This window comes from Gobio gobio (assembly GCF_949357685.1).
Source record: "Gobio gobio genome assembly, chromosome: 19".
Classification (NCBI taxonomy): Eukaryota; Metazoa; Chordata; class Actinopteri; order Cypriniformes; family Gobionidae; genus Gobio; species Gobio gobio.
In genome coordinates this window covers 48,064,126-48,086,133 of record NC_137112.1, presented here as the reverse complement: position 1 = coordinate 48,086,133, position 22,008 = coordinate 48,064,126, and the positions used below count along the sequence as shown (strand labels likewise).

Genomic DNA, 22,008 nt, shown 5'->3' with positions numbered 1-22,008 from the left:
TAAGGCAGAATGCACAAATCCTACACACTGATACACATCCGATATTCCCCCAACTGTTACGTTCACTTAAGACATAATCAACTTTGTTTACGTGAATACTTTCCAAAATGAAAATTTTGACATTTTGTGTGTTTTGGTCTGTTTAAGTGCGAAAAAAACACAAAAGAAAGCTCTATTCAATACTCGTGCTCTGGCATCTCAGAGCCACAAAAAACCAGACTGAACTGAGCTCCTTCATCAGGCTTTCTCAGATTCATCCATATGTCTGCGCTTCTCTTTCTCCCAGACATTTACATTTTGCAAAAAAAAAAAAAACTTTTAATGAAGAAAAAAATTTCATCCACTGACTTTTAAAGCTGCTACAGAAACGACTTTCGACTTCGAGGACCTTGATAGAAATGTAGTGGAGTAAAAAGTACGATATTTGTCTTTCAAATGTAGTGAAGTTAAAGTAAAAGTTTTCCTAAAAAATAATACTTCAGTAAAGTACAGATACTCAAAAAGTGTACTTAAGTACAGTACTCAAGTAAATGTCCTTAGTTACTGTCCACCTCTGACAAACATCTTCAATAATCAGCTCCTGAAGACACACTTCTCCAGCATTCCTCAAGTCTGGATCCTGTCCTCCGGCCTCATCTTAAAGGGTTAGTTCACCCAAAAATGTAAATTCTGTCATTAATGACTGAGCCTCATGTGGTTGGACACCCGTCAGACCTCCGTTCATCTTCAGACACAAATGAAGATATTTTAGTGTAAATCTGATGCTCTGAAAGGCCTCCATTGGCTCAACTTTACACTCTCAAGACCCTTAAAAGACACTAAAGACGTCGTTACAAAGTCCATCTCACTACAGTGGCTCTACAATAACTTTATGAAGCGGCGAGAATAGTTTTTGTGCACAAAAAAACCCTAAATAACTTATATAGTGATAACGATTTCAAAACACAGCCTCATGAAGTTTTGAAGCGTTATGAATCAGTGAGTCGATTCAGCAGTTTGAATCGCCAAATTTCAGCAGTTTGACACGCGATCCGAATCATCATTCGACTCACTGATTCATAACGCTCTGAAGCTTCATGATGCTTTGTTCTGAAATCGTCATCACTATATAAGTCGTTATTTAGGGGTTTTTTGCGCACAAAAACTATTGTCGCCGATTTATAAAGTTATTGTAGAAGCACTGTAGTGAGATGGACTTTGTAACGACGTCTTTAGTGTCTTTTAAGGGTCTTGAGAGTGTAAAGTTGAGCCAATGGAGGCCTTTCAGAGCATCAGATTTACACTAAAATATCTTCATTTGTGTCTGAAGATGAACGGAGGTCTGACGGGTGTCGATCGACATGAGGGTGAGGAATTAATGACAGAATTTACATTTTTGGGTGAACTAACCCTTTAAACACTTTCATCCTAAACCGCTTTCTGTGCTGGAGGTCCACCAACATAAAGGAGTTTCCACAGTTTGGTCTCTGATGAAATATCTAAATCAAAGCGATTCACGCTGAATAAACTGAGCAGCGGGAGATTCCTGCCATATTACCAAAGCATTGCTAGGTCACTCAAAAGACTTTATTGTCCACAAGGTGAAAAATCATCTGTAAGAAATAGTAACAGCTTGCCTAACAGAAAAATATAACAATTTGGAACAATATTGTGTTTTATAACAGTATATACAAAATGACAAAATCAATGTACAAGTTTAAAAAGCATTTAAAAGCATAAAAAAATAATTCTTTATATATCTGTCATCTTTAGCAATGCACTTATATATACAGTATGTTCACTTTTACAAACGTTTTGGACAACCTGTGGTGAAACAGACTTCTCATTCATCTCACGCAATCCCTAAAAACACATTCAGAGTCAATATCATGACGGGAAATCAATAGTCAGAAAAACACTTTGCAAGAGAGGTAGAGGAAATCACCACTGGGTGGCGCTTGCTTCACACGTCCAAACATCCATTTATTGTTCATTGAAGGGATAGTTCAGCCTAAAGTAAGAACTCGCCCTCCTTTACTGACCCTCGGTTTATCTCAACATAGAAGATGATGTTTTGAAGAATATTGGTAACCAAACCAGTGATAAAAAAACCCACTTTAAATTAAATATAATATTTTTGTTTGGTATTTACAATATTTGATATCCAAAAATCTTGGGTAGCCTAATCATTTCTATTTCTAATTTATTACTTTAACAGTTAAACTAATACAAAAAGTGTGTATGTGTGTGTGTGAGTGTGAGTGTGTGTGAGTGTGTGTCTGTGTGTGTGTGTGTGTATTACATGGTACAAATGTTGTATTTTATGGGTCAAACACAATTACTAAATAAGTATTCATAACGCTTTATAACAACGAAACCGGCCAATGTCAGCCAGGCCAATATTTGGTACTTTAGATGATCATTGGTCGACTTTACCCGTTTGGTGAGATAATTTTAGTGTGGCGTGAAGTATGATGGAATGTTTTCTAGCTGGGCCAGCAGTTATGTTTATGTGCAAGTTGCTATCATCAAATGATGTGGAATTAAATCAGCCTTCAGCCACCCTGCTCTTCAGATGTCACTGAAAAAATATACAAATAGTGCTAAAGTAGTAATGTGAGCTTATTAATCAACCTATGCGGTTTTTTCATCCATTGAATTCAGGAATTTGCCAATGCATTTATCTAAACATATACATTTTATCAGTATGTGTGCATTTATCATCAGATATGAGCATCGGATATATACAGTGGCATGAAAAAGTGTGTGAATCGCTTGCAGAATCTGTGAAAATGGGAATAATTTGAACTAAATAAGAGGGATCATACAAAATGCATGTTGTTTTTGATTTAGTGCTGTCCTGAATAAGATATTTTACATTAAAAATGTTTACATATAGACAAAAAAATTGCTGAATTTATTAAAAATAACACCATTGAACCATTGATTCTCAGTGCTGTGTGTCGTTCCCTGATGATCCACGGCTGTATGTGTGTGTGTGTGTGTGTGTGTGTGTCGTTCCCTGATGATCCACGGCTGTGTGTGTGTGTTTTGTGATGGTTGTTCTTGAGTCCCTTGTTTGTCCTGAGCCGTTAAACTGACCAATGTTCTTCAGAAACCTTTTTTTAGTAGTTGTGTTTGAGTCCCTCAATTGTCCTCAGTGTGAAAAGATCATACAGTCATACAGATCATACACTCAAAATCATACAGTCATTGCTGGAGAGGGTCAAATATGAAGAGGCTGGAAAACTGAAGAATGTGCAGGACCTGGAGGATTTTTCTGGAGAACATTGGTCAGTTTAACAGCTCAGGACAAACAAGAGACTCAAGAACAACCATCACAAAACACACACACACACACACAGCCGTGGATCATCAGGGAACGACACACACACACACACAGCCGTGGATCATCAGGGAACGACACACACACACACACACACACACACACACACACACAGCCGTGGATCATCAGGGAACGACACACACACACACACACACACACACACACACACACACACACACACACACAGCCGTGGATCATCAAGGAACGACACACACACACACACACACACAGCCGTGGATCATCAGGGAACGACACACACACACACACACACACACACACACACACACACACAGCCGTGGACCATCAGGGAACGACACACACAAACAGCCATGGATCATCAAGGAACGACACACACACACACACACACACACACACACACACACACACACACAGCCGTGGATCATCAGGGAACGACACACAACACTGAGAATCAATGGTTCAATGGTGTTATTTTAATAAATTCAGCTGTTTTTTTGTCTTGTGGACTATATGTAAAAAAGAAATTATGTAAAATATCTTATTCAGGACAGTACTAAATAAAAAACAACATGCATTTTATATGATCCCTCTTATTTAGTTAAAATTATTCCCATTTTCACAGATTCTGCAAGCGGTTCACACACTTTTTCATGCCACTGTAGATAAGAAACCCCTAATTAGCATTAGTAACGTCCGCTTGCAACGTAGTAACAAGAAGTAACGTGAGCCTTTTTTAGGGCGTTTTCACACCTGAGAGTCGCACCAAGATCCGAACCGAAGTTCATGTTTTGATACATTTTATACATTGGGTTAGTTTTGGTTTGGTCATATTGTAATTATGCGATCGCACTAAAGAACTGAACATGACACACTTGAGTCCACTCGTCTTCGTCTATCGGCATCTGGACACTGATTGGTTTGTAAACGGACGTGCGTCTGACGCGTCTTTGACAAGAATGAATGAACGGACGCATATCGCCGCCACTAGTGAACAGTGCACATTGCTGGACTATTTTTTATTAGTTACGTTTAAAAGTGGACATTTCAAGCTTTATAAACACATATTTCTCATGTTTGTGAGACGAGTATCTGCTGAGTTTGGGTTTATTTGAGACGCTTCAGTTCAAAGCATGTGATCGCTCCCGCCATTATTGTCTGCTATAGACTATTAGCTTCTTATTTATTAAATCCAGGCAATTATCTGATTAAACATTAATTAAATTTAAGATACAATTTATACAAAACGAAATTCACTTTAAAGAAAGGCTTTCTAAGCAAAATCATACAAAATTTCGTTCAAAATTATTTCTGACTTTCTGTCTTATGAAATATTGCGCATCTTTCACTTTTCATAATCAATGTAGCCGAGATGAAATTTAAAAATAACATTATAATATTTAAACATAAACAGGAACTTCCTGTAAATGGTCTGAAAGTGTGAACCACACAGAAAACGCTTTCACACTAGAAACGAACCGAAGCTTGTTCAGTTTGATCCGGATTGAGACGACCTCTTTTCATCGGACCAAATTTCGTCTGTTTGATCCGGCCCGTGGTACGGTGGAAGTTTCACACCGGTCATTTTGATTTGGACCAAACTGAAAAGTCCGAAAATCCGGACCAAACAAGGCAGGTGTGAAAACGCCCTTAAATAATGCAATAAATCTCTGTTCAACAGCGCATTGCATTCGGGCATTTGGCAAATATATTTATCTAAAAGTGTAGTTTGTCTGATCAGAAGGCACACGGGCCGCTCTCCTGCACTGACCGCAGAGCCTCCTTCCCGTCCTCTTGCTGGCAGGATGTACAGACTTCCTCTTGAGAGAGCGGCACTGGAGCTTCAACATGTGGACTCCGTGTGGATGTGCTCAGAGGGATGGAGCAGGAAGCCGTCCCCGGGTTCAGCTGGCAGTTGAAGGTGGCCGTGATGCTGAGATTGACTACGGGGCTGGAGACGGATGGAGGCTCTGGTAGGGACTCCTCCTGGCTGGTGCGCTCCACCCAGTCTCCGCTGCTGTGACTCTGGCTGGAGTCCGGCTGACTCTGGCTGTCCGAGGAACTCATGGACGGCTCCTTCTGGCACTTCTCGGCGTGTAATAGATGCTGACAATCAGGCATGCCGCTCTCTGAAGAAACCTGCTCAAGCTGAAGACATGGGAAAAGTGAAATGAGGATGTGCGGAATATCAGGGCTCGACATTAAGCATGTTCATGTGCTTGTCCTTCGGACAAGTAAATCTGTCATCCACTTGTCCGAGTAAAAAATGTGCTTGTCCTGAAAAAAAAAAGATTTTTTTTTTGTGTGTGTTGTAAATAAAATTTATTCTGAAGCAATATTCTCACCAGTGTTCAATCAGCTTTGACATATGCATATTTGTGATATTTTTACCTTTTATAAAGGGCATTTTCCCCTAATCTTTTTAAATATAGGCTATGCTTCAGCTTTCCTTTTATATTCTTAAATTGGATCAATAACTTATATTAGAAGACGACACTGGCTGTTACCAGTCAAATTAAATAATTTACACTGAAAAATTACAACTGCATTAAATAATGTTATGAGATTGTTTTAAATATTTTTTGAATATACAAATAAGAAATGTTGGAAAGATGAAACTAAACCACCAGTAGGTGGCAGCAGGTGACTCTTAATGAGTGAGTCATTGAGTCAATTCATTCAAACGCTGATTCATTCAAGAATGAGGCGGTCGTTTACGAATAGTTTATTGAATCTTTGATTCTATCAATTCATTCAAAACGCTGAATCATTCACTAACTCGCTGTTGCGGTGACACGCGTCTGCTGTGATCTTTTGGAAATATTTTCGCTGCTGAAATAGAACAAAAACACTCAATATTGCATCTAAAATGTAAGTGACTTAATGTTAATAATTGTTTATGGAACTGTCATATGAAATCAGTGTACTTTTCAGTCGTAATGTTATTCAGGAAAACAACACTCTTGGTAATGTGACGTTGCAACTGTATCATGTTATAAATATAAATAAACTCCACATTTTTACGGCAGTGTGTTAACTGAGTTTCTTTGTGTGAGCGTCGCACATTTGTTTCGATTTCTCCTCGAGAGGCTGCGCGAGCGTCAACATAGCAACGTTACCGTCAGTTCATTATACATTATTATCATTCACTGACGATCGCCACTTACAGTAATGAATGCAGAATCATTCTTGCATTTGGGTGATTCCCTAGTTATTTTTGTTAATGACGTTTTATCAGGATACTTGTCCGTCGGGCAAGTAAAATTCTCTTTCACTTGCCCCTTCAAAAAATCCACTTGTCCCGGACAAGCGTTAATGTCGAGCCCTGCTGTATCCCACAATGCAATGTGCCCATTTTCAAAACACTGGCTGCATACTTCCCTACTATATACACTCACCTAAAGGATTATTAGGAGCACCATACTAATACTGTGTCTTAATTCTACGTGGCATTGACTCAACAAGGTGCTGAAAGCATTCTTTAGAAATGTTGGCCCATATTGATAGGAGAGCATCTTGCAGTGGATGGAGATTTGTGGGATGCACATCCAGGGCACGAAGCTCCCGTTCCACCACATCCCAAAGATGCTCTATTGGGTTGAGATCTGGTGACTGTGGCGGCCATTTTAGTCCAGTGAACTCATTGTCATGTTCAAGAAACCAATTTGAAATGATTGGAGCTTTGTGACGGTGCATTATCCTGCTGGAAGTAGCCATCAGAGGATGGGGACATGGTGCTCATAAAGGGATGGACATGGGCAGAAACAATGCTCAGGTAGGCCGTGGCATTTAAACCATGCCCAATTGGCACTAAGAGGCCTAAAGTGTACCAAGAAAACATCCCCCACACCATTACACCACCACCACCAGCCTGCACAGTGGTAACAAGGCATGATGGATCCATGATCTCATTCTGTTTACGCCAAATTCTGACTCTACCATCTGAATGTCTCAACAGAAATCCAGACTCATCAGACCAGGCAACATTTTTCCAGTCTTCAACTGTCCAAATTTGGTGAGGTTGTGCAAATTGTCGCCTCTTTTTCCTATTTGTAGTGGAGATGAGTGGTACCCGGTGGGGTCTTCTGCTGTTGTAGCCCATCCGCCTCAAGGTTGTGTGTGTTGTGGCTTCACTAATGCTTTGCTGCAAACCTCGGTTGTAACGAGTGGTTATTTCAGTCAAAGTTGCTCTTCTATCAGCTTGAATCAGTCGGCCCATTCTCCTCTGACCTCTAGCATCAACAAGGCATTTTCTCCCACAGGACTGCCGCATACTGGATGTTTTTCCCTTTTCACACCATTCTTTGTAAACCCTAGAAATGGTTGTGCGTGAAAATCCCAGTAACTGAGCAGATTGTGAAATACTCCACCAACAACCATGCCACGCTCAAAATGTCTTAAATCCCCTTTCTTTCCCATTCCGACATTCAGTGTGGAGTTCAGGAGATTGTCTTGACCAGGACCACACCCCTAAATGCATTGAAGCAACTGCCATGTGATTGGTTGATTAGATAATTGCATTAATGAGAAATTGAACAGGTGTTCCTAATAATCCTTTAGGTGAGTGTATATATATATATATATATATATATATGCGTCTGAAATCGCCTCCTATACCCTCATTCCCTACATCACTCCACTAATATAGTCCACTTGAAGGAGAGAATGAAAACAAGTGAGCTGGAAGGGCTGCCGCTTTGGCATAGTTGTACACTTGTTATTGCGGTGCATTGTGGGATTGAATGAGTGCACTCAATAACGTACACTATGGTTTCGGACACCACTGCAAATGGCTGTCCCCTTAAATAGTGCCCTATTTAAGGGTATAGGGCGATTTCACAGCCTTATTATATCTCTACGTGGCAGGAATAGTAAGAGTAGTATGCTAGTATGCTTATCCTTTATATGTAAGAACACAAGATATATAGACTTACTATATCTTTATATGGCAGACATAGTATTATGATGGTATGCTATTCTGAATTTATGCTTGCTGACTTTAAACTTTAAATTAATATTGTGCTACCTTGTTTGATAGTAAAGCTACACCAAAATAATTGCCTTAAACATACAATTTTCTTTAAAAAAATAGTATTGTGCAGTATGCACTTAAAAAACGTACCTTGCTGCCATCTGTGATTGGAACCTTTTGTAAACCTGCTGGAGAAAGTTAATAAAAGAGACGTCACCGAAAGTAAAACATGCGATCATGATAAAAATGTAAAAAAGTACAGAATCTGAAGAAGCTGATAACATTGAAATGATCCATCAAAATCACTTCTCTGATCTCTTCATAATTCATATGAAAATACCCACTATACCTCTTCTCTTACGTAACTTGCAAGTAATCACCATTACTGTCAGCGTCAGCAAAACCAGAACACCACAAACAACGACTGGAGAGACAGAGAGATAAAGACAGACCACAGAAACAAGAAAAGGTCAGGAAGGAAACACATGACATGAAAAAAATCATTGTCACAAGCATCAAAAAGTGACTCACTGACATGCATGGACAATCAACATGAGATCAAAGTTGAGTAATTGTTCACTTACAAAAAGTGCTAGGCTTTTCCAGATATGTTTGGATGGTAAAACTAGATTATTCTTCAAAATACCATCATCACATCACATAAATATCATGGCAAATGAATTCCATTCATTTTCAATCTCAACAGGGGAATCAGTTTTTAAAATAACGTAAAAAACGCTCTATCGAAGTTGTTAATCGATGGTATATGCTTCTGTTAAAGCCATCAGAACACATTATATCAGTTGAAAACTACATTACCCATGATTCTGCAAAGCAATCTACACCAATCGGGGAATCGAGACACGCAAATCATGTCAAATGAACTCTTTCGAACAATGCATATATGCATATTTGCAATGAACATAAAATGTATTGTTTATATACACTGATCAGGCATAACATTATGACCTAATATTGTGTTGGTCCCCCCTTTTGCTGTTGTATCTGGTGAAAAGATGTTAGCAGCAGATCCTTTAAGTCCTGTAAATTGCAAGGTGGATCGGACTTGTTTGTTCAGCTCATCCCACAGATGCTCGATTGGATTGAGATCTGGGGAATTTGGACTCAAACTCGTTGTTGTGCTCCTCAAAGCATTCCTGAAGCATTTGTGCTTTGTGACGGCGCATTATCTGCTGAAAGAGCCACAGCCACAGGAAATCCCGTCTCCATGAGAGGCTGGACATGGGCTCAACAATGCTTAGGTCGGTGGGACCAGTCAAAGTCACATCCACATGATGGAGGACCCAAGGTTTCCCAGCAGAACATTGCCCAAAAGCATCACCATTGCTCAATGCTCTGACCCAGTCGACTCGCCGTCACAATCTGGCCCATGTCAAACTCGCTCAAATCCTTACGCTTGCCCATTTTTCCTGCTTCTAACACATGGACTTTGCAGACAAAATGTTCACTTGCTGCCTAATATATCCCACCCACTAACAGGTGATGAAGAGATAACCAGTGTCATTCACTTCACCAGTCAGTGGTCATTATGTTATGCCTGATCGGTGTATACAAAATCAATAGTTTTGTATTTATCCATTGTTCATATCACTCGCAATGCTTCATGGGATTGTAGTTCTTTCCCTCATACGTCTCAACAAAGTCTTGTCCAATTTTAAATGTTTTTGTTGTTGCTTCAAATCAAAGTTTGTATTGTTATGATTCACCATGGGAAAAATACTTTTGCAACAGAATTATTGCACTCTATTAAAGCTACACTGTGTGATATTTTCCTCCATCTAGTGGTGAAAAGGTATATGACCATCCAGTGAATATTAGTTTCTGTTCCTCTCAATTACGATTTCGTTTTAACTCCTACGGTGGCTGATTTAGTCCAAGATTAACATGAATTCCAGTTCGACCTCGTCCACATTCGACACAGTGCCATCGAGTGTTAAAACGCGAATTTACGGGAATGTCCCTCTTTGGCTAATGTACTTTCAAGATGGAGGGGCAACATGGCGACCGGCATTCGAACCCTCACCCGTATGTATTTACAATGGCATATTATAAACTTACGAGAATACTTAATTACTTGAAAGAAGTAAATATACATTAATGAGCACATATATTTTTGAAAGAACTAAGTGTTTTTAGCAAAGAATAAACTAAAAAAGTTACACAGTGTAGCTTTAAGTGGCGTTCTGGAATAGAGACAGAGCGACACGCGTCATAATCTGAAGGCCACGCCCACCGGGGGGGAAAACAATCAAACCGTCTCCATTGACTTTGCATTGCGTGAAGCGCCTCCTTGTCATTTCGGACTTATAACAAAAAACTGAACAATGTCTAAAAGCGGATATGTGACAAAGTGTACAGCAAACAAGCTAAACAAAACCCACAACCAGAAACCCAGATGTTTTTATAAGCTGTTGACCCAAAAAACGAGCGTTTAAGGACAAAAAAAGTGGATTCAGGCCATTGAGACACGTTATATTACACTGAGAAGTACACACACTACAGGGGAACGTTATCAGCGACAGGAAATATCATATATAAAACTGACATTTGGATATTTGACTTAACAGTGACAACATGTTTACTGCACACATAGATATACTGAGACACACTGAGTGTCAGGATCCCAAAATGTCCCCATTCTTCAGCTGAAGCGTCACGTTTTACTGCCTTTATCCACTTTTGTCTCCTTAAACTCTCGCTTTTTTTGGGTCGACAGCGTATAAAAACTTATTTCTGTGTTTTTAGCTTGTTTGCTGTACACTTTGTCACATATCTGCTTTTAGACATTGTTCTGTTTTTTTTTTTTATAAGTCCGATATGACAATGAGGCAGCCTCACGCAATACAAAGTCAATGGAGAGCGTTGGATTGTTTCCCCCCCCCGGTGTGGGCGTGGCCTAAATATGCTCTGTCTCTATACTTGATTGGTATTCTACAGTCAAATATTTTAGCATAATGACTGCAAAACTGTTTTGTTGTACCAGGCAACCGATTTCCTGCATATCATTCTGATACCATGATAAGAACATGTACACTAAACTCTACTGAAAGGGCTGGTGTTTACCAGCGCAGTAGATCATAGTCGGGGTTTCTGGGTTAGAGCTGGTTGTGGTTAGACTCGCTGCTGTGCTTGTGCTGGATGTTCTGGTGGTGGTCGCATCCACTTCCTCCATCGGACTCCGGAAACTACCCTGTTCTCTTGGGTGAGGATGCCTGGATGACACCTGTAGAGGAAGCTCTAATGTTGTTGATGGGACTGCCGTCATATCACACTGAGTGTCAGCTGTAGAGTTGCCGAGTCTTAAAACTGAACCACATCTAACAGAGGAAAAAAAAAAGCTGTATGCATTTGTGTGCATTTGTAAGCAGTGAGTCTTTCTTTCCATTGACATCTTACTGTGTGTGTGGTTGGCAGGACTCGGCATTACTGTGGTTTGAAAACGTTCCAGAGGGACACGATTCACACTTGACATCAGCTTCAGGAGATCCTGCATTCACAAACACAATGATGACGCCACATTTAACTGGCCCAATCAAACAAATATTCACATGCTGCATCAAAACACTTCATTAATGTACTTCCAATTGAAAAAGACTTTTTATATAGCAAGTTACCAGCAATTAGTTTTAGTTATTATAGATACAAAAATGAAAATTCTGTCATTTTGCCCATAAGAACCCACAGTGACACTGGTGATTATCTGGAAAGGTCTTTTTAAAGCAATATCCCTAAATTTCAACTCAGGAAGTCCCTAAGTGACATATAAGGAACACCCAGGTTCAGTCATGTGACAATTTGTGCATTTTTTCCAAAATGTTGGCCTGTCAGGTTAACACATGTTGCAGTGTGAGCAATTTTTTAATACGCTTGTTTTGGTTACTAAAGGTATGTTTCAACCCATGCAACAATTCTAACATTTTAATAACTTATCATAAATTACACTTAACCTGATTTTAATACATTTCTTAAACAAATTGATATAAAACAAGTTATGAAAATATTGTGGTGACATATATGTCACATCGGGCTGTTAACCTTACAACAGTTGGTGGAATTTTGATGTTATGTATTTGTCATAGTAAGAAAAATATTAATGAGCTGCTCAATTAATTTAGCAGATTCAATATTTTTTTTGTGTTATATATTTTCTCTATGTTTTATATAAAATCTGGGACTCAGAAAAATGTTAACAGCACTGTTTAATATAATTGAAATATTGATTGGTATTGATCTGCACCAAATGTCAGGAAATCATGCATACTTGGGAAAATGACCAAATGTTACGCAACAGTTTTCAGACTCTACTAGCATGTCTACATTTCACTGACAACAATAATTCTTAAAATCAGCAAGCAGGGGATAAGTGTTGGAAGATCCGTCTATGGCTTGATATGTTTTGTTAATAATTTTTTAATAATATGCATAATTTTGATAAATGTTGTGGAACAGAAAAGAAACAGAAAAAAACTGCTATTTAGCAAAAAAAAAATTAAATGTTTTTTTTTTTTAACTGAGAAATAAATGCCCAATGTGACATATTTGTAACATAAAAAATTTATCATAAACACCCAATGTCACATGTGTAACATTACAGATCTCTCACAAGGAGGGGTTGTATTTCAAAAACAACTGCAGAAACATGTTACAAGTGTCCATTAAGCCTGTTTTATATGCCCCATAATTTTCCTATAAGGATAAATTGGTCCGGGTTCTTATGGGTTAAATCCTCACCCTCATGTCGTTCCAAACCCGTAAGACTTTCGTTCATCTTTGAAACACAAATTAAGATATTTTTGATGAAATCTGAGAGATTTCTGTCCCTTCACTGACAGCTTCTCAACTTTGGCATTTCAAAAAGTACATAAAGAGATCGTAAAACTAATCCATATGAGCGGAGCGGTTTAGTCCAAACCTTCTGAAGAGACACGATCACTTTACATGATGAACAGATCATTGAGCTTCCTCAAGAACTAATGAGGTTCATTCTCGTGTTACGCATCACGTTTGAGCTTCTCAAGAACCAATGAGGTTCATTCTCGTGTTACGCATCACGTTTGAGCTTCCTCAAGAACCAATGAGGTTCATTCTCGTGTTACGCATCACGTTTGAGCTTCTCAAGAACCAATGAGGTTCATTCTCGTGTTACGCATCACGTTTGAGCTTCCTCAAGAACCAATGAGGTTCATTCTCGTGTTACGCATCACGTTTGAGCTTCCTCAAGAACCAATGAGGTTCATTCTCGTGTTACGCATCACGTTTGAGCTTCTCAAGAACCAATGAGGTTCATTCTCGTGTTACGCATCACGTTTGAGCTTCCTCAAGAACCAATGAGGTTCATTCTCGTGTTACGCATCACGTTTGAGCTTCATCAAGAACCAATGAGGTTCATTCTCGTGTTACGCATCACGTTTGAGCTTCATCAAGAACCAATGAGGTTCATTCTCGTGTTACGCATCACATTTGAGCTTCCTCAAGAACCAATGAGGTTCATTCTCGTGTTACGCAGCACGTTTGAGCTTCCTCAAGAACCAATGAGGTTCATTCTCGTGTTACGCATCACGTTTGAGCTTCTCAAGAACCAATGAGGTTTGTTCACGCACGTTAAGCAGGGTCAGTTGAGCTTTATGTTCACTGATCAGTGTTTATGTGAATAAAAGCCTAAATTAAATCTGATTGAGTCTCTTCAGAAGATTTGGACTAAACCGCCCAATTCATATGGATTAATTTTGTGATCTCTTTATGAACTTTTTGAAGCGTCAAAGTGGTAGTTGACTAGCTGTCAGTGGAGGGACAAATTTAATCAAAAAGATCTTCATTTGTGTTCTGAAGATGAACCAAAGTCTTATGGGTCCGAAACGACATGAGGATGAGGAATTAATGACAGAATTTTCATATTTGGGTGAACTATCCCTTTAAAAGGAGAAGCATTCGTAATCTAGAGAGCATTTTATTTGACAAAAGTTGAATGAGTCATCAGTATTTTTAGTTTTCCCAAAAGAGTCCTTTTAGATGTGAATGTGTGCTGAAAATGTATTTCGTCAACAGTAGGGATGCAACAATACAGTTAGTCCACGGTTCAATACATCCCTCGGTTTTTAACCATGGTTTTCGGTTCGGTTCTGATGGCTTGTCACATCAGTTTTTTGTTATTCTATTCTTAGGCGACAGGAACAGCAAGAGGTTAAGGACAAAAATACTATTTTTTATTGCAATACTCTTTCTTTATTTTACTAAAAATTATTGAAAACCTTTACTTAAACTTAAAACCTTACTTAAAAAAAAACCCTTGTACACATTCCTAGTGTATTGTATAATATAAAACAAATATATATAAAGATTTACACTGGCAGCTCAGAGCTGTACAGCAGCATTTACGTATGAAATTGAATGAATAAATGTAAAAATAAAACACTACATAGACTTCACTATAAAATATACACTGATTCTTATTAAAGCTACTGTATTAAAGTTCTTCAGTCAAGAGCAGTGAGTGATTTTCTCTTTGTCTTTTGTTGTTGTATTAACATTAACGGGATAGTTCACTCAAACATGAAAATTCTGTCATCGAGAAATGAATACAGGTTTGGAACAATATTAGAGTGAGTAAATAATGACATCATTTTAGAGGTGAACTGTCCCTTTAAGGACAGCGTGTTCACTATAGACTGCGCGGCTGTGAATTTAAGACCTGCGCGCATCTAATATACACACACACACGATTTTACTTTCACTTTAGACATAACCGACTGTGTTTATGTAAACCTTGTGTGTATTTGACAGTATAAGCGCAGTAAGACGACTACTTAGTCCAGTAATCACGTGTTTGACAGGCGTTTAGTGCGCGCGCTCGGAAAAGCGCATGTGCATAAGCACGCGAATGAAATGTTTAACCGGAAAGGCTTTAAAACGCATGCAAATAATGAACTTTGGTGATTGTGAATAACTATAGTGTCCCGTGAGTATAACTCCACCACTAGTGTGTGATGAGAATGTATGTCGCGTTGTTCAGTATTGGGATGGAGACAAATTATAGAATTTGTAGTAATATAATTAATTAAATGCAAAACCGCAATTCACAAGCACGTATTGAACTGTGAATGCTGTACCGAACGGTTCAATATTATATTGAAAATTGTGGCATCCCTAATCAACAGACATGGACTCTCATTAGTGTTTATGTACAATAGATAGATAATGTTTGCCTCTTACCTTTTATGGTGATGTGTTCACCAGGTTTGCAGGACTTATATTTTCTACATTTCTCACATTCAGAATTGAAATTGAAGTGTCCACAGAACATTCCAGGCTTGCAAACACAAACTGTTTTGGTATCAGCGGAGCACTTCTTCTCATAAGCCAGTCCTTTCTCTAACAAGAAGAATTGAACAGCAACAATTCAATAAGAAATTCAGTGGGGGAAAAAAAAAATCAATGGTCATACAGTCATACAGATAAGAGGAATGCAAACTCTAAAGGGCTTACTTTTATTTCCGTAAACTCACAATAACAACAAAACATTGTGCTTTTGTAAAATAATGAAAACAATCAGGATGTGCTTTCTGCAGTCTGGGTCTCAGTGAACTTGAGCAGGTCGCAAAAATGAACTGAAACTCAGTGTATACTTGCCTCACAGACATGATTTGCAGGAATGAGAGTATAGTTCCTGCCTTATCGGTCTAGAAAATCACAACTTTTAATTTTCTGTCAGTCTTAGTAAACGATGTAACTACAGAAGAGTCAAGTTTTAAATAGGAAAAATATGGAAACTCTTTGGTCATTTTTTGAGCGAGATGCTAACGGTCTAATCAGATTCAATGATCTATGCTAAGCTATGCTAAAAGTGCTACCGCCAGACCCGGAGATCGGCTGAATGGATTCGAAAACGGTCATACTCAATTGGGGAGTCGGAAAATGAGCTTATTTTCAAAAATAGTGGCGTGTTCCTTTAAGTCATACGGTATCAATGTGTGCAGAACATTCAGAAATTCACTGATAACCTTCACCTGTAAATTCATATTACACAGATTATACTTGAAACTGTTACATAGACTACTTTATGGTGCTTTTTTTTGTGAAAAGTGAACATTGTGCTAAATATCTCCTTGTGTAGTTTATTAAAGAAAGACACTCTTCAAGGGTTAGGAAGGACAAGAGGGAGTGTAAATGATGACAGAATTATATTTATGAGTAACTATTTCTCTAATTAATACTAAATCAAGCCTTTTTGACTGTGGAGTGTTTTATTGTAAAAGTCGACTCACCATCTTTACAACTGGGACAGGAGAAACAATTCGAAAAATGGTTAAAGCCCTCCGAGTACTGTCCATCTGGACAGGGCGCACAGATGGTATCTGAATTCTCCTTGCATTGCTCTTTCAGACGGGTTCCTAGAATACATATAAATATGTCAGAACTTGCAGTCGTTTCTGAACAAAACTAATACTGTAAAAACATTTGTAATCTTTTTTAACAACCTACCTGGTTTGCATTTACTGCAGCATTTGTTCAGACTTCTGATGTAATATTCAGAGGTTTTGTTGTCACATTCTCCATTTGAGCTATATGGAAGTGGCGCCTATGAACACACAGGGACACAGCCAAAAATATCAGTCAGTGACATTTTCTTTGGATTATCAGGAACTGATACTTGGACATGTCATGCGGCTCGGTTTTCTCATGGTCACAATATATACACAGATTTGAGTCTTTTCTCAATGCTGCTACTAGTGTATTTAGTGCAGGACAGTAACTTTTAGGTTCACTGATATGATCAAATGTGAATTTTAAATGGATGGATGCTGAAAATGCTGATATGATGGTCTCAAATCTGCACTCGTCAGCTATAAAGCTAGTCAAAAACTACACAAAAAGAGTTTCAGAAACAGCCGAGCCAATTAACTAGCTCATATTTATTTAGTCTACCAATATTTGACAAATCCATTGACATATGAAAAACAGATTTAATTTTTATTAAACAAACTCACATGGTCAACCACTAATTTGGCACACATGAATAAACTATGTCTAGATGTGAACTAATCTAGATGTGGTGAGTGACAGATGTGGGTTTTTCAGGGTGGTTGGCTGGTTGCTGATATGTAAATATGATAAATACTATACAATTTATTGAAAGAAAAAGGGATATACATTCATGCTCATACGTTTACATGTCCCTTGCAGAATCTGCAAAAATGTTAATGATTTTAACAAAACAAGAGGGATTATAAAAAATGAATGTTATTTTTAATTTAGTTAAGATATTTTGCATAAAAGATGTTTACATATAGTCCACAAGACCAAAAAAAAAAAGCTGATTTTATAAAAATGACCTGTTACATTCCCTTGATTCCTAATACTGTGTGTCGTTCCCTGGATCATTTTTTTGTGATGTTTGTTCTTGAATCCCTTGTTTGTCCTGAGCAATTGAGAGACTCAAACACAGCTATTAAAAAAGGTTGAAACATTCACTGATGCTCCTGAAGGAAACGCGACGCATTAAGTTAAAACTTTTTGAATTTGAAGATCCGTTGCTTCCCAAGGGCAGTGAAAACATTTATAGATTTATACAAAAAAAGACAAATTTGGAAATCTTCAACTTGTGCAAAAGTTTTCACCCCCCCGGCTCTTAATGCGTTGTGTTTCCTTCTGGAGCTTCAGTGAATGTTTTAACCTTTTTTAGTAGTTGTGTTTGAGTCCCTCAATCGTCCTCAGTGTGAAAAGATGGATCTTAAAATCATAAAATCACTGCTGGAGAGGGTTCGAATATGCAAAAGATGCTGGAAACCTTTTTTCTGAAGAACGTTGGTCAGTTTAACGGCTCAGGACAAACAAGAGACTCATGAACAACCATCACAAGACAAAAAAACAGCCGTGGATCATCACAGTATTGAGAATTAAAGGGATAGTTCACCCAAAAATGAAGTTTACTTGATAAAGTTTTAAATATGGATATTTTTCTTACACAAACGCATCGATTCGCTTCAGAAGGCCTTTATTAACACCCCAGAGCCGCGTGGAGCAGTTATATGACGCACAGATGCACTTTTTATGGACTTCAAAAACAGAGCAACTATTACTGCAATTATAAAGCTTGGATTAGCCTGGACTTGTGTAATATAACTCAGATTTTATTTGTCTGAAAGAAGAATGTCATACACACCTCAGATGACTTGAGGGTGAGTAAATCATGGGATAATTTTCATTTTTGGGTGAACTATCCCTTTAAGGGTTCATAACATTTTGAACGGGGTCATTTTAATAAATTCATTTTTTTACACTACATGTAAACATCTTGTATGTATAATGTCTTATTCAGGACAGCACTAAATAAAAAATAACTATTATTTTTCAATAATAAATATTATTTTGTTAAAATAATTTACTTTTTTCAGATTCTGCAAGTGTATGTAAACTTATGAGCACAACTTTACACACACACACACACACACACACACACACACACACACACACACACACACACACACACACACACACACACACACACACACACACACACACACACACACACACACACACACACACACACACACACACACACACACACACACACACACACACACACACACACACACACACACACACACACACACACACACTACTCTCCCTCAAACTACGCAGTGAAGAGGTGAATGGACAAATTGGGCCAAGGGCAATGGAGAGTGGCAAAGACCAAGCTTGCTGTTTTTCTGTCCTCTAATTGATATCCTGCATACAGAATCTCCAGCGGCAGATGATGTCCATGCACAACTCCAAATGAACGCACACATGATAAACATTGATGATGGGATGGAAGAGGAGAACAAAAGCAGAAGTGAAATCAGAGGGAAATGACTGTTAACTAGCTACATAATAGAATATGCAAATTAGAATAATGACCGGGAAACTCAGATCGGGAAACCAGATAAACTGTTTACAGGAAAACCAAGGGACTTTTGTAAATCATCTGGAACTTTCTGACTGCTTTAATAGTCAAGCTTGAATTTGTTTATGTGTTTTCCAAACCTGACGCACTTAAAACATACCAAGAGGTGATTTATAATATTTAATATTATCTTGCTCGATTGTTTGATATCCACAAGGATGAATATATTACACAACATATTATTGAGGTCACATCTCACCCCAGGATCAAATGTAATTTATAATAATGTGGTTCAGGCCTTTAAGCACATGCGTAAAAATATATGATGTTTTATTTAGCAAGCATGTAACCACTCAATTATAGATGGAAATACCATTTACAGCCAATAGAGGCAATTCACTATACAAAATATATGGTTTTTAAAGCTTTTTAACATTTATAGCCCCACCTATGCTCCATAAAAGTTTTGTGCTTCTTAAGAATCAACTAATAATGCAAGTTTTTGTTTAGGAATGATAGGCTTTAGGTAGACTTGGCCACGCCTGTTTTCTAAAGGACCCAGCTATAGCTATCCAAAGGCCAAAGTTAATTTTTTTTATATAATTATTGTCCTAGAGAGTTCCGAGAATTGTAGTGATTTTAATCGAGGATGAGCCAAAAATCTAGGACTAGTCTTGAAAGTTGTTTTTTGAAATAAACACCAATATTTAACGAATTATTCGATTGACAGCGGCGGTCCTAGAGGCAAAGTTGCTGAGAATGAGGAGTTCTAGCATGTGGTATGAAGGTCGCGGATTTGTGCGATAAAATGGGGGGGGTTATACAATCCTTTACACACATGAAAAACACCAAGTCGCCCCCGGTGGCCGAATTTCTCATAGGCCTCAAGGACTGCGAGTCAAACTTGCCCAGCGAGTTTCGTTCCGATCGGCCTCGGTTAACCTTGTCTGATAGCTGCTCAAACTTCATTGGCCGCCGGCCACGTTTTTTCTATATACGCAAATGTCCTCAAAGACAGTCTTGGCACCTTGGACAAAGACACCACATGCCAATTTTCAAGTCAATCAGACTTAGGGTTGCGTAGTTATTAGGGATGCCACAATTCTCAATATAATATTGAACCGTTCGTTACGGCATTAACGGTTCAATACGCCCTTGTAAATTGCGTTTTTTTATCCGGTTTTGCATTTACTTAATTATTTTTCTACAAATTCTATCATTTACCTCCATCCCAATACTGAACAACGCGACATACATTCACATCACACGTTAGTGTTAGAGTTATACTCACGGGACACTAAAGTTATTCACAATCACCAAAGTTCATTATTTGCATGCGTTTTAAAGCCTTAATTCGCGCACTTATGCACATGCGCTTTTCCGAGCGTGCGCACTAAACGCCTGTCAAACACGTGATTACTGGACTAAGTAGTCTTTAAAGCTATCCTTTTAAAGGGTTAGTTCACCCAAAAATGTAAATTCTGTCATTAATGACTGACCCTCATGTGGTTGGACACCCGTCAGACCTCCGTTCATCTTCAGACACAAATGAAGATATTTTAGTGTAAATCTGATGCTCTGAAAGGCCTTCATTGGCTCAACTTTACACTCTCAAGACCCTTAAAAGACACTAAAGACGTCGTTACAAAGTCCATCTCACTACAGCGGCTCTACAATAACTTTATAAAGTGACGAGAATAGTTTTTGTGCGCAAAAAAACCCTAAATAACGACTTATATAGTGATGACGATTTCAAAACAAGGCATCATGAAGTTTTGAAGCGTTATGAATCAGTGAGTCGATTCAGTGGTTCAGAGCGTTATGAAATCGCCAAAAAGCGGTTTGAATCGCCAAAGTGACGTGATTTCAGCAGTTTGACGGTCTTACGGGTGTCGAACGACATGAGGGTGAGTAATTAATGACAATGATTTCATGAGGTCAATTTGTACGGTTATACCCTACTTGTGGTCAGTCAGCACAAATCCCGATCATCATGATTGTTTGCTTTGGACCCTTTAAATAAAGTTTAAAAAAAGACCAAGCAGTCGATCTACGTCAGAGCGAATCTTTCTACAGCGCCGTTGGCAGAGTGAAGTTTGACTTTGCTCCCGGCGAGAGCGCACCGTAACAGTTTAGGAGTTAAGGCCAATTTATACTTCTGCGTCGAGTGCACGCAGAGGGTACGGCGTACCATACGCATAGACGTGTTGGATACGCCGTACCCTACGCCGTAGCCTGACGCGCACCTCTCCAAAAATGTAACAACGCGTCAATTCTACGCGGACCGCAAGCGCTGTGATTGGTCTGCCAGAACCCTTCCCTCAGGTCAATAAATAAATAAAAAATCTGCGATAGGAGTGTGTGTGTGTGTGTGTGTGTGTGTGTGTGTGTGTGTGTGTGTGTGTGTGTGTGTCCAGAAATTGGATGATAGTTCCTTACGTCTGCTATAACACACTATTTTGCAGTCCAGCGATTCTTTATGGTAGTAAATAAATACATAGATCCGCTGAATATAGTTTATTTATTTTCTCATTAAAACCAAAGATGTTAATCAGTAATTGTATATCAAGAACAGGGACACATTAGGGTATATTTCGTGAATGAAGTCTCCGCACTCGCAGTCGAGCCTTGGTGACGTTATAGATGGTGTGAGTTCTACCATCCCTCAAAGTTTCACGTCTCTACAGCAGGGGTCTTAAACTCGCGGGATGATATTTTGTGGCCCCCTTCTTGACATTAAAGTTTAGTGTTAGTGCGGCCCGCGTGTTGCTCTGAAAAGCACCTTTTTGCTGAGTCGTGGCGTGTGCAGCGCTTGCTGCCTCCTTTGTGTGT

The 22,008-nt window shown here is 38.7% G+C and overlaps 1 protein-coding gene across 2 annotated transcripts in view; it reads right to left on the bottom strand.

Annotated features, from left to right (window-relative positions):
* Positions 1-1,544: 1,544 nt before the first annotated feature.
* tnfrsf1b (tumor necrosis factor receptor superfamily, member 1B) overlaps positions 1,545-22,008 on the bottom strand; it is a 33,232-nt gene continuing 12,768 nt past the window's right edge. Inside the window, exons 2-10 of one of the 2 annotated variants that reach the window (XR_013818581.1) lie at positions 16,773-16,869; positions 16,556-16,681; positions 15,504-15,662; positions 11,691-11,781; positions 11,358-11,611; positions 8,623-8,697; positions 8,424-8,461; positions 3,962-5,449; positions 1,545-2,753 (exon numbers count right to left, since the gene is read on the bottom strand). Coding sequence is in view for 1 of the 2 variants with exons in the window: in XM_079844635.1 (XP_079700761.1) it covers positions 5,039-5,449; positions 8,424-8,461; positions 8,623-8,697; positions 11,358-11,611; positions 11,691-11,781; positions 15,504-15,662; positions 16,556-16,681; positions 16,773-16,869 (1,251 nt within the window). In the remaining variant the exon portion in view is untranslated. Of the gene's footprint in view, positions 2,754-3,656; positions 5,450-8,423; positions 8,462-8,622; positions 8,698-11,357; positions 11,612-11,690; positions 11,782-15,503; positions 15,663-16,555; positions 16,682-16,772; positions 16,870-22,008 lie in introns of those variants that run through there. The other variant, XM_079844635.1, reaches the window with a different exon arrangement.